The sequence below is a fragment of the Hemicordylus capensis genome, chromosome 16 (assembly GCF_027244095.1).
Source record: "Hemicordylus capensis ecotype Gifberg chromosome 16, rHemCap1.1.pri, whole genome shotgun sequence".
Lineage (NCBI taxonomy): Eukaryota > Metazoa > Chordata > Lepidosauria > Squamata > Cordylidae > Hemicordylus > Hemicordylus capensis.
Genome location: NC_069672.1, coordinates 3,785,645 through 3,798,674, shown reverse-complemented (window position 1 = coordinate 3,798,674; position 13,030 = coordinate 3,785,645). Strand labels below are relative to the sequence as shown.

General features: G+C 50.0%; 1 protein-coding gene across 8 annotated transcripts in view; it reads right to left on the bottom strand.

Annotated features, from left to right (window-relative positions):
* Nucleotides 1-13,030, bottom strand: part of CCDC30 (coiled-coil domain containing 30) — a 71,637-nt gene that overhangs the window by 21,262 nt on the left and 37,345 nt on the right. For all 8 annotated transcript variants that reach the window (XR_008312585.1, XR_008312586.1, XM_053280648.1 and 5 more), the window contains 5 exons: nucleotides 12,293-12,462; nucleotides 9,161-9,401; nucleotides 8,424-8,603; nucleotides 7,698-7,907; nucleotides 5,607-5,764 (listed from right to left, as the gene is read on the bottom strand). Coding sequence is in view for 6 of the 8 variants with exons in the window: in XM_053280648.1 (XP_053136623.1) it covers nucleotides 5,607-5,764; nucleotides 7,698-7,907; nucleotides 8,424-8,603; nucleotides 9,161-9,401; nucleotides 12,293-12,462 (959 nt within the window). In the remaining 2 variants the exon portion in view is untranslated. The remainder of the gene's footprint in view (nucleotides 1-5,606; nucleotides 5,765-7,697; nucleotides 7,908-8,423; nucleotides 8,604-9,160; nucleotides 9,402-12,292; nucleotides 12,463-13,030) is intronic.

Genomic DNA, 13,030 nt, shown 5'->3' with positions numbered 1-13,030 from the left:
GGTGGGAACAGGTAAAGTAGCCCCTTGCTCCAATTGTACTGAAATGCGTCTCCTAGAGACCCTACACCCACTCCCGCACGAGAGCAGTATCTCCTGCATTTCCTGTTCTCCTCCGTGGCAAACACATCCACAGATGGTGTCCCCCAGCGGTCGAAAACTTGTCTGACACACTCCTGTCTGATTTCCCACTCGTGTCTCTGACTGGTTTGAGTGCTTCGACTCAAAGCATCCGCTAGTTGGTTGTCTATGCCTCGAATGTGTATCGCCATCGGGTAAATGGCATGCATGATGCACCATTCCCACAATTTTCTCGACAAGGTGCAAAGCGTCGGCGAAACCGTCCCCCCTTGTTTGTTCAGGTAGGCTATAGCTGTAGTGTTGTCCAGGTGGACCTGCACAACAGAGCCTCGTAGTTGAGGTTCGAAGGCCTTTAGAGCCAAAAACACAGCTAACAGTTCCAGGTAGTTGATGTGCCTCTGGGCTTGTTGAGGTGTCCACTGACCCTGAACGCAATTGGGGCCGCAGTGCGCTCCCCACCCCAGCAGCGAAGCATCGGTCGTGACCCACGCTGTTGGAAGCAGAGGACGGAAAGGTACCCCCCCTAAGAGGTTTCCCTCGAGTAACCACCATTGTAGGGAAAACTAGTACCTTCCTGGAAAGGTGCAGTAGCATGTTCTGGCTGTCTATATTGGGTCGGAAATGGTCCAGGTAGCAACGCTGCAGGGGCCTCAACCGAAGCCTTGTGTAACGAACAGTTGTGTTGCACGAGGCCATCAAGCCTAAAAGTCTCTGTACCTTTCTTGCTCTTTGAACGGGATTGGCCAGGAATTGTTCCACCAGAGACTTTATCTGAATGTATCTGTCGCGTGGTAGGAATGCTCGACGTTGCTCCAAGTCCAGAACAGCACCTATGAAGCTCAGCTGCTTCCTGGGAATTAAATTTGTCTTCTTCCAATTTACGTTGAGACCTAAGTCCTGGAGAAGTTCGAGCATCACTTGTATCTGTGTCTCCAGTAGCTTCCTGTCTTTGCCCACCAGGAGCCAATCGTCTAGATATGGATAGATCACCAGGCCCTGAGTTCGAAGGTGCGCAATTATTACTGCTACTACTTTGGTGAAAACTCTCGGAGCAGTTGACAATACGAAAGGTAGAACCGTGTACTGATATACTACTTCCCCCACAGTAAATCGAAGGTACTTTCTGTGGTCTTCCTGGATGCCCACATGGAAATATGCGTCCTTCAAATCTAACGTTGCCGCCCACTCCTCCTGATCTAGGAAGGGTAGAATCTCCTGCAACGTTGTCATCCTGAACTTTCGGGCCCAGACAAAGTTGTTCAGTCTCCTCAAGTCCATGATCGCCCGGATTCCGCCATCCCTCTTGGGAATTTGAAAGTAGCGGGAGTAGAACCCGGACAACCTTCTCGCCCACTGCACTGGAACAATTGCACCTTTGTCCAACAATACCTGTATCTCCTCCTCGAGTACTGAGGTCGACCTTGTGAAACGTAGGCCAGAGAATGGTGGAAGAGTGATGAACTCTATTGCATAACCCGTCTCCACAATCCTCAACACCCACTGGTCTGATGTTATGTTGTGCCATGCTAAGGCATGGCTTGCCAGTATGATGGTTGAGTTGGCAACTACAGGGCCGATGACATTGGTCCTGGCAATTGGTATTAAATGCAGTGGGCTGGCACAGCAATCAAAAGGACTGCTTCGCACCCTCTTTGTTATTCCTAGAGCTTTGATTTTTGTTCTTGTTGGCGTTGTTGCTTCCAAAACCCCTAGGCCGCTGATAGGGTCTATTTTGTCTTCTGAAATCCCTCTTGTCTTGGAATCGATATGACCTTTGCTTATTGTAGCTGAATGTACGAGGGCCAGCTGCCGTGGTTGGTACCATAAAGGTCTTGGCCGTAAACCTTGACTTTTTTAATGTCTCCATGGTCGCATCTGTGCTTTCATGGAAGAGTCCCTTCCCATCAAAGGCCAGATTTTCTACTCTGTCCTTCATATCCAGCTGGAGAGAAGTTGCGCGCAGCCAAGCATGACGCCTCATTGTGACAGCAGTCACCATAGCCCTTGACTCTGTCTCCGCCAAATGTTTAAACGTACTTAGCTGTTGCTTCGTCACAGATGTTGTTTTCTCAAATACTTCATGGAGCTTTATTTGCAGCTGCTCTGGAGACATTGAAGTAGAATCATGAAGTAAGTTGTCCCACATCAGATGGGTGTACCGAGCCATACAGGCTGCATAATTAGCAATCCTGATAGCCAGGCTCGATGTGGCATATATTCTTCTCCCTAAAACATCTATTTTTCTCCCTTCCTTGTCTGCTGGCGTTGTATGGCGGCGGCTGCCCTTTGATGTTGATGCACAATCCACCACCATAGAGTTTGGGTCCGGATGGTGTATCAGGTATTTCTCCTCTCCTTCATGGACCCTATATAAGTTCTCGATACGTTTAGACGTAGGATTTGCTGTCTGGACACTGTCCCAAGCTGTCTTAGCTGCCTTTGCGATGGCAGGGATTATTGGTAGGGAGACTGGGTGAGACGACTTGGATTGGAACATCATGTTGTACACCGGGTCAGTAGACTCTGTTTCGGGGAGCTGCAGGTCCAAACCCAATGCTTCAGCCATTTCTCTAATCAGGGAATGGTATGCCTTGAGTTCCTCTGTAGGGGATCTTGAAAGACGTGGTGGGACCTCAGAAGGAGGCTCCACTTGTCGACTGCCTTGATCAGAATCTGAGTATTCTGATTCCAAGTCCTGGTGTGTTGAAGCAGGAGACGAACCCCTGGACGATGGGCTTGGCGGGGGTGGGGTGCTTTTCCTTTTGCGCTTTCCAGCAGGTTTCTCTTGCAAAGGTAGCGTAGCCTGGGGTTGTGTTTCAAAAGGTGCAGCTGCTCTCTCTATAGGCTGTTGCGGCTGCATAGCCTTCCATTTCAGGTAGTCTGCGTAATCGTGTGGCAAGGAATGTCTAAAACCACAAGTGTGTGCGGGCTGCGTGGCAGGGTTGCGTATGCTCCCATCAGCTATACCCGCCAATGGCTGCACCACCGCCAGTGGTGATTGGAGTAAGTTCTCAGCCGCTGCCCTAGGAGAAAGAGATGGGGTTTTAGGTGGCAGGAGCCCTTCATTCTCTTCCTCTCCATCATCCTCTCCATCCAACCCCCCACTCAGGAAACCATGAAAAGTGGATTCCGCTGGGGTATTTGGGCCAGACTCCATCAAACTTCTAAGGGCAGAAGTCGCACTACGGTCTGAACGCTGGCCACTCAATTGCTGCGGTGTTGATGGCGATTGTTGTGGGGTACGAGCAGGTGACAGGGAACGGTGTCTTTGAAACTGAGAATGCTCTCTCGGTATCGAGGTAAGTTTCGATGTCGAGGATTCACGGCTCTTTGCTGCTTTCGACGTCGAGGACTTCGATTTCGACGACTTCGATGTCGAGGACTTCGATGCCGACATTGATGCTGAGGACTTCGATGTCGAGGGATCTATTACCCGCTCTCTGCTCGATGTCGAGGGCTTCGGCACCGACGATCTCGATGTCGAAGGAGGGGTCGATGCTGACAGACCTCTCCTGCTCCCCTCTGCTGGGCTAGATGTACGAGGTTCCGCACTCCACTCAATTTCCGAGCCCTGTGCCGATGAAGGCGATGGGGTCGTATGTTTGCGATTCTCTCCAGCCCCAGACTCTGGCGCGTCTTGCCGGCACCTCTTCTCACGGCGTCTTTGGTCACTAGAGGAGACCTCCAATGGCCTCTTAAAAGCAGGATCAGTGGACACAGTTTTAGACTGCATAGAAGCAGCTCCGTGTCCCTCCACACCTAATGCCGCTTTCGATGTCGAAGGCGCTTCTGGGCGAGGGGTAGAAGGGCGCAGCGCGTCCTCATATAACGCCGCCCTCAGACGCAGCGCCCGGTTCGTCCTGGTCTGTTTAGAGAAGGCACAACAGATCTTACAGGTAGCCATATTGTGTTCTTCTCCCAGGCATATGAGGCAGAGGTCGTGGTGATCAGTGGAGGGTAATTTAGCCCTACACTTCTCGCAACGCTTAAAGGTAGTCTTCGTTTCCATTTTCCGTTTCCAGTCCAGTTCATACACAAAATATCCGTCCAATCTTTCGTCAAAGTTATACCGCTAAGAAGTTATCACGTCCAAAGTACAGTCCAGAGTCAAAATTACCAGAAAAAACAGTCCTAAAGTATGCCTAAGCACTAGCAAACACAATAGTTTCTGCTACCGAGGAGCCCAAACGAGGTCTGAACGCTGTGGCGGTCAAACAGAAACTAACGGGAAACGCCCAACCGCTCTATATAGATAGCAGGCAGCAGCACGTGCAAGTGGGCGGTTGGGCGTCGCGAGGAGCTACCTAGTCGGCCCGAGAGGTGCCTGCGCAGGCGCAGAACCCATTTACTTATGGGCTCAACGGATCACGATCCAGATCATCTAGGTTCCAAGTTCCCTCCCTGGCAGCATCTCCAAGATAGGGCTGAGAGAGAGATTCCTGCCTGCAGCCTTGGAGAAGCCGCTGCCAGTCTGGGTAGACAATTCTGAGCTAGCTGGACCTATAGTCTGACTCAGTAGATGGCAGCTTCCTATGTTCCACCTTCCAAAGTGGTGATGCTTTTTAGGTTAAGCAGGGGGGAGAGCAACGGGCCCTATTATTATTATTATTATTATTATTATTATTATTATTATCCATCCCCAGCACAGAGTCCCTCCAGTAGCTCTTGCTAGTGTCCACCTGGTGTTTCTTTTTATTGGGAACCCTTTGGGGACAGGGAGCCATCTTCTCCTTAGTCGTCTTCTTTTATGTAAAGGAGTCTCTCCCAGCCCTACCTGGAGATATTGCCAGAGATCTGGGATCTTCTGCAGGCAAATCAGATTCTCTGCCACTGAGCTACCGCCCCATCCCCCATTTCTCTCTCAAGTCAGGTCTGCAGTACAGGAGGAAGCTACACATATTTCCCAGGATGTCTCCTCTCCACAATTTCTAAGAGCCCAAGCTGCCCCCAGGATAACATAACGTGAGATTGGCCAGTATTATCATCATTTTCATCCCCTGCTAACTGAGCAAAGAGGCACCTTTCTAAAGTGGTGATTCTCTTGTATTGAGCAGGGGGAGAGCAGCTGGCCCTCTCCATCCCCAACACAGCATTCCTCCCGTGGCTGTTGCTGGGGTCTATCTTATGCTTCTTTTTTAGATTGTGAGCCCTCTGGGGACAGGGAGCCATCTTACTTATTTATTTATCTGTGTAAACTGCTTTGGGAACTTTTGGTTGAAAAGCGGTATATAAATATTTGCTGTATTGGTATTGATTTTGCGGAAGGGGAACCAAAGTCTGGGCAAACCAAAGTGAAATTCCTTGCTAGCTGAGCAAAGAGGCACCTTTTCAAAGTGATGATGCTCTTTACTGAGCAGGGGGAGAGCAACTGGCCTTATCCTTCCCCAGCAAAACATCCCTCCAGTGGCTGTTGCTGGTGTCTATCTTAGGTTTCCTTTTTAGATTGTATTCTATGTAAACTGCTTTGGGAACTCTTGTCGAAAAGCGATATATAAATATTGGTCAACTTGTCGTATCTGTGCTGCTACCTTTTCCGTTGCTCTTCTTCCAGCTGCCGCTGAGTCTCCACTTTGATCTCTCGGGCCTCCTTCACATCCTCCTCTAGCTGCTTCTTCCCCGAGATGTGGGTCTCAGAGAGTCGTACCTGGTGGTGGCACTCTTTCAGCAGACGCTGCAGCTCTAACACCTGGGGGGCAAAAGATCATTGGGAAAAGTTGGACAGGATGTAGACGGACAGGCCGGAATTCAAAAAGAGGCGTCGTGGCAGTTTCCTGGACTGAGTAGGGAGGTGAACAAGAAGACCTAAAAGGGTTCCTTCCAACTCTACCAATTCTATGATTCTAAAAGATAATGTTCTGAAAAGGAGGGAGAGATCTTTGAAGTTCTCCGGGCTTGTTCCCCTCCTAGCAGCGCCCACAGCAGCACCATTACGGATTCCCAGCCATGGTGATCCACGCCCTTGTCTCATTGAGGAACCTAGGAAGCTGCCTTCTACTGAGTCAGACCATTGATCCATCCAGCTCAGTATTATCGACACAGCCTGGCAGCAGCTTCGCCAAGCTTTACTTATTTATCAAATGTCTATGAGGCCCCAAACTCACATCTCTGGGTGGTTCACAAGAAAAGGTTGCAAGCAGGAGCCTCTCTCAGCTATATCTTGGAGATGCTGCCAGGAGCTTTTACACACAATGGCCATTAGTCTGAATCTCCTCCGGAATGAAGGGTGCCAGCCCACGTATCAGAAGGATTTACCCTGAAGTTGCTGTGGGGTATCGCGGACCAGTTCAGACATGACTCTGTTACCCCTCAAATTCTGGCTGCACATTCTGGCTTAGCCTGAATTATGTCCAGCATTTTAAAAATCCTCTATTTTGAGTGGCTTTGGGGGAAAAACCCAAGGCTTCAAGTATGCCCCATTGCTTATCTGTGATGTGTGGAGGGGCCATTGCCAATAATTTGGCTTTATTCTAAACTAGCACTTCCATGGGGTTGTGTTTTTTTTGTTTTTTTTAAATGTTTGCTAAGTGGATTTCTGGAACACCAAGTGTCAGGGAGGAGAGTTTGACAGTTCGGTCTGGTCTGGTCTTTGAGTGATTTGCATTTGTGAGTGCTGGGAGCGGGGAGGGTTGTGGTAGATTGGTGAGATTCTGTAGAGGGAGTCCAGAGGGGGGAATTCCTGAGTTAAACACAAGCACTTGCAAAATGTGGGCCTTCCTATGCTTTCAAGTTCGGCTTCATCACATTGAAGCCTGGTCACCATAGGAACCTAGAAAGGCTTAACATATGCAGACACTGTTGGAAGATTAACAATGGAGACAACAGGTTCGATGTAACCTGAGCCCCTTGTGTCTGAGTTGATTCCACGAGACTGCATTTTTCTCCATCACAGAGAGAAAGCAATGATTTCTACTTTAAACTTCCCTGCCTCTTAAATGGTCTGGGGTGGGGTGGGGTGGGGTGGGGAGAAACATGAGGTGATGAAGGAAGTCACAAAGGCACGTTCATTATAAAAACCAGCAAAGATCTGGGTCAGATTCAGCAGCTTCGGGGTTAAGCGTTCTGTTGTTTTGGCTAAGTCAATTTTCCGGAAATCCAGCTGGCTGTCAAACTAAAAAAAAGTAATAATGAAGGGAGGTGCCTCGTGCCTCCTCTGGGATGTGACTGACTGGTGAGAGAAAAAACCCAAAGCAAGCTGTGGGAACGCAGGGAGAGAAAGATCCACAGGAATGCGGAGAGGAGCCGAGGAAATGCTAACAGTCCATTTAATGGCGCGAATCGAAGGGCGAATCAGACTTGCCCTTCCAGTAACCCGGGGCATGAAGCCATGTCTGAATAACTCCCAGGGAAGGAACTTGGGACCTTCTGCATGCAAGTAGGCAGGTGCTCTCCCCAGAGTCCCCTAAGGGGAATATCTGACAGTGCTCACATGTAGTCTCCCATCCAAATGCAAGCCAGGGTGGACCCTGCCTAGCAAAGGGGACAATTCATGCTTGCTACCACAAGACCCGCTCTCCTTCCATTTAACACGGCTCCTTTCCCAAAGACTCGCTCCTCCTGCAGCTGCAAGTAAAAGCAGTACGGAAATCGCTCCGGATGGGGAACGCAACTCCGGCACCAACCCTTTTCTCCGCCTCGGCCGCTCTGGCTTTCTCCTGGGCCAGTTTCTCTTGCAAGCCGCTCTGCTGCTTCGCTGCCTGGGCCTGCCTGAGCAGCTCCAGCTCCAACTCCTTGACCTTCTGGTGGCTGAGCTCCCACTGAGAGGTGAGCGAGGAACACGCCTTGGAGGAATCCGACAGCTTCAGCTGCACTTGCCTCAGCTCCGCTTTGGTCTGGACAAGGGGAAGGGGAAAAAAACAAAACAGTCTGCATTTTTAGCAAGCAGGACAGTTGCTCCTACCCTCTCACTTTTAAAGATTCACTGGGCTATTATATATATATGATATTGGGCTCTCCTTATCTCTCCTGTTCTTAGGTGTGATAAGGGGGTTTCCTAGACCCCCTGTGACTCCAAAGCACCTTTTTAAGGCTCCCCTCCACCCAGGATTTAATGATTCAGGGTTTCTTAACCTTGGGCCTCCAGATGTTGTTGGACTACAACTCCCAGAATCCCCAAACAAAAGCCATTGCTGCTGAGGATTCTGGGAGTTGTAGTCCAACAACATCCAGGGGCCCAAATTAAGAAACCCCGAATCATGCAATCCTGGGTGGGGGAGAGCCTTAAAAAGGTGCTTTGGAGTCACAGGGGGACCAGGAAACATCACACCTATGAACAGGAGAGATGGTGGGAACATCCTCATCTCTCCCTGCTGTTCTGAAACTGCTGCTGGGATTTCCTGGAGACCCACCTTGACGTTTTCTTGCTGGAAGAGGATGCTCTGCTTCTTCAGCTCCAGGTTCTTCTCCCTTTCGTACCGCAGCTCCTTCTCGGCCGAGCTGCACACATTCTGAACCCGCTGGAGGTCCTGCCGGAGTTGCTGGAGGTCCTCCTGCCGCTGCTGCTGCAGAAGTCTCTCTCCCGGCAGGCGCTGCAAGCAGAAGGAGGAACAGAAGCCGTGAGGGGTGCAGCAAAAACGGGCAGGGGAGAAATCCCAAGAGCCCCTCGTTATGGGGGCAGGCCTGCTGGGGAAAGTGCCATTCTTCTGGCAGGACGTATTGACGCTGACCTAGAAGAAAATTTATACCCTACTTTTCCAACCCAAGTTCCCAAAGTGGCTTACAGAGGTATGAATAGATAAAAATGGCTCCCTGTTCCCAAAGGGCTCACAATCTAAAAAAGAAACATGAGATAGATTCCAGCCACAGCCACTGGAGGGCTGCTGTGCTGGGGACGGAGAGGGCCAGTTGCTCTCCCCTCTGCTCAATAAAGAGAATCACCACTTCCAAAAGGTGCCTGTTTTGGTCTGTTAGCAGGGGAAAGGCTTCTGGCAGCATCATGCAGCCTCTGGCTCTTTGGATTCCCGCCCCCCAACATTCATTAACTTAACAACGTCAGGAGGGCCTCATGATCACAAAATGGCTGTGAATTGCTTGGGAGCGTGCCCTTTTCCTAGCAGGGCATTTCTTCCTTCGGAGGCCTTTTCACCTGGTTCAAGTCACCCTCGGCGCTCCCTGCAGTGATCTGGGGCTTGAGAGGCCGGTTCTCCACAAAGCCGGTCTCCGTCTTTGCCCTCACGCTGGCGGCGCTGCTGAGTTGCTGCCGGAGCGCCAAGACGTCTTTCCGCAAGTGGGCGTTTTCCTCCCACAAGACTTGCTTTTCTTCATGGCTCCCCTTCAGCAGCTTCTCCAGTTCCTCTGTCTTCTTGGTGCCCTCTAAGAATTTGGCACTTGAGGTTCAAAGGGGGAAGAGGGGGGTAAAAAGTTGGGTGTCAGGAGAAAACTGGGGCCTGCAAATACGAGATAACATCGCTTCCGGTGGCGCGGTGGTACTCTCTCCCCTCCATTCCCTGTGATGTGTCATGGGTCCCAAGCCTGGAACTTTTGTGGTCAACCAAGTACTTAGGAACATCGGAAGCTGCTATATACTGAGTCAGACCATTGGTCTATCTAGCTCAGTCTTGTCTTCCCAGACTGGCAGTGGCTTCTCCAAGGTTGCAGGAAGAGACTCTCTCAGCCCTATCTTGGAGATGCTACCAGGGAGGGAACTTGGGACCTTCTGCTCTTTCCAGAGCCACTCCATCCCTTGAGGGGAATCTCTTACAGTGCTCACACTTCTAGCCCCATCCATATGCAACCAGGGCAGACCCTGTTTGGCTAAGAGGACAAGTCATGCTTGAGACCACAAGACCAGCTCTCCTCTCCTGGGTACACTTCCCAGGTACCACCTTGCCCGAGCAGGCTGAAATATTGAGGGGCCCAATGCCCTCTCCTGCCTGGACCCCCACCTCTGATCTGGACTCCTCCTCACCATCCCAGAACGAAGCAGTGGTCCCAGTGGGCCTCTGCAGAAGCCCAGAATCAGTGGCCATGCCCCTATTTGGCCACTAGGGGTGTCAGAGAGCTGAACTTGCGGTAAAGGTAAAGGAGGCCATTGCCTCCTCCTGCACAGCTTAAGATGATGCCTTTCAGCATCTTCCTATATCGCTGCTGCCCGATAGCGGGGATTCAAACCGGTTACCTTCTGCTTGTTAGTCAAGCTTTGTAGCAAGCATGAATGGCCCCTTTTGCTAAGCAGTGTCTGCCTTGGCTTGCGTTTGGATGGGAGACTACATGTGAACACTGCAAGATATTCCCTGTGGGGCAGGGGTTCTCAAACTTGGACAATGGCCAAAGACTACTGTGGCTGAGGCTGCTGGGAGCTCTAGTCCAACAACATCTGGGGACCCAAATTTGAGAACCTCTCTCTCTGGGCATGGGGCTGCAACTCAGCGGAAGAGCATCTGCATGGAGGTCCCAGGTTCCCTCTCTGGCATCTTCAGACAGGGCTGGGAGAGACTCCTATCTGAAACTTTGGAGAGCTGCTGCCAACCAGAGCTGGATGGGCCAAGGGACTGACTCAGGGTAGGACAGCTTTTTATGTCCCTAACCCTCCTTGGGAGCAGGAAGAGGAGGCATGCACAAGCACCTGCTCTGGATCAGACCTGGCCAAGCACCAGGAAGGGGTGGGACACCAGCTTCCGGATAAAAGTCTTCTGTTCTGCCTCCCAACTGCTTGACCAAAACACTTCCTCCCTGGGGAAGCTCCGTTGCCTAGCCCAGAGGTTTCCAACTGGGGGCCTAAGAGCAGGGGTGGGCAAACTCAGTCCTCCAGCTGTTGTTGAACTACAACTCCCATCATGCCTAGCCTTGGGATGGGAGTTCTAGTTCAACAAGCACTGGAGGACCAAGTTTGCCAAACCCTACCCTAGAGGTTGCTGGGCTATACTTCCCAACCCAACAAAAAACCCACCAAACAAACTCTAATAGATTTAATGCCTCATTAAAAACACACACAAATGCTATTTACTACCCAGCACCCTTCAAAATAGACCATGAAGTAAAAACAGAAAACAACTTCTGCTAATAACAACCCATACAAATAAATATCTCACTTGTAACATGAAAACACAATATTGAAATATGTATGGTGGGCCATAAATAGAAGAAAATCCATGGAACTCCACAAATCTGCAACCGTAACCGCGTGTATGATAACCATTTCAAAATATTAAATCTTTTTCAAGTGGATGAAATGCTCTTGCAACATTTGACAAAAGTCAAATGTCCAATTCTCCAAGGAACACCCCTAATTAAGTTGTCTTTTATTGAGGACATCTTGGTTTTCCAGATCCAAAAACTTAGCAACATAGGAAGTTGCCATATACTGAGTCAGACCATGGGTCTATCTAGCTCAGTATTGTCTACACAGACTGGCAGCGGCTTCTCCAAGGTTGTAGGCAGGAATCTCTCTCAGCCCTCTCTTGGAGATGCCAGGAAGGGAACTTGGAATCCTCTGCAAGCAAGCATGCAGGTGCTCTTCCCAGAGCATCCCCTAAGGGGTAGGTCTTACAGTGCTCACACATATAGTCTCCCATTCAAATGCCAACCAGGGCGGACTAGCAAACAGGACAATTCATGCTTGCTACCACAAGACCAGCGCTCCTCCTTAGTAGTGCTGCTTCAAGATAACCACAGTCTCTATATTTCTTAGTTGTAAATCTCTTGGTCTTTGATGGTGAATATATATGAGAAATATGACAAATATTTATAGACCACTTTGCAACAAAGTTCCCAAAGCAGCTTACATATAAATAAACAAACAAGATGGCTCCCTGTCAACAAAGGGTTCATGATCTTAAAAAAGAAAAATAGAGACACCAGCAACAGCCACTGGAGGGATGCTGTGCTGGGGGTGGAGAGGGCCAGTTGCTCTCTCCCTGTTCAATAAAGAGAATTGTCACTTTTTAAAAGGTGTCTTTGCTCAGTTAGCGGGGTGGCAATTGGCTGCAATTCCCACCGTTCCCAGCCACAGTGGGCAAAGGCCAACTTCTGGAGAGCCATGATGGGGAACCTCTGAGCTAGCCTTCCAGCCCAGCTCCTGCCACCCAGACGCTGCTAGACCCTTCCCCTGCGGATCTAGGCCTCCTGCCACTCAAGCCGCTCAGGACAGGTGAACGCTGGCAGCTGCATGTCCCTGAGCAGACCCAGCACCGCTCTTCTGATCTGCAAACCCTTCCTTTCTATGTATAGATTATTTTTCCAGCTGAGAGCCAACACACAACGCAGCAATATAGTTTACCACAACTGCTCCTTCTCTTCTCCCAAGCTGTGGATCTTGTCTTCCAGAAGCTTTTCCTTATCCTCCGGCGGCAGGCAGGTCCTTCCACTTGCTGATGACCTTTTGCCTGAGACCTTTTGAGCCGTCACAAACCGGTTCAGCTCCTCACATTCTTGGGAGAGCTCCGAAACCTGCAGGATTCGCAAGGTGAATCTCCTAACACCTGAACTATAGTCTCACAGACATTTGAATTGCAGCAGATACAAACAGGGAAATTGCTGATCCTCACCTTGGAGCAACTGAACTCACAAGAGAACCTTGTTAATTGCGGACTTGGAACTCGTGGTTTCGTGTATACGCAGTCAGGTAATTGCCACCCGACCTCGGTATATATGGAAAAAATAGGCATTTAAGGGGATAAGACTCACAACTGCAAGGGTTGGGATGGGCAGAAATAACCCCTGAAGTCATCTCCACCCACCATTTTGCGGACAGGAGCCATTTTGTGGCTCCTTTTTGTTGATTAAAAAAAGGAGGAAAAATATGTGATTTTTCTTGAAACACACACCTTTAAAAAAAAACAAACAACTTTTGGGGGCATTGCTGGACAGCTGGGGGTACACAGATCATGGTAGCCCCCCTCCATTTTCCCAACCTTCAGTCCGTTTTTCAACCAGTTTTCGCCAGCCCCTTTGCAACATTTTTACCCTTTTGCCCCACTGTCTCAAGAACCTAACCCCCCAATTCCCACTGCCCTAA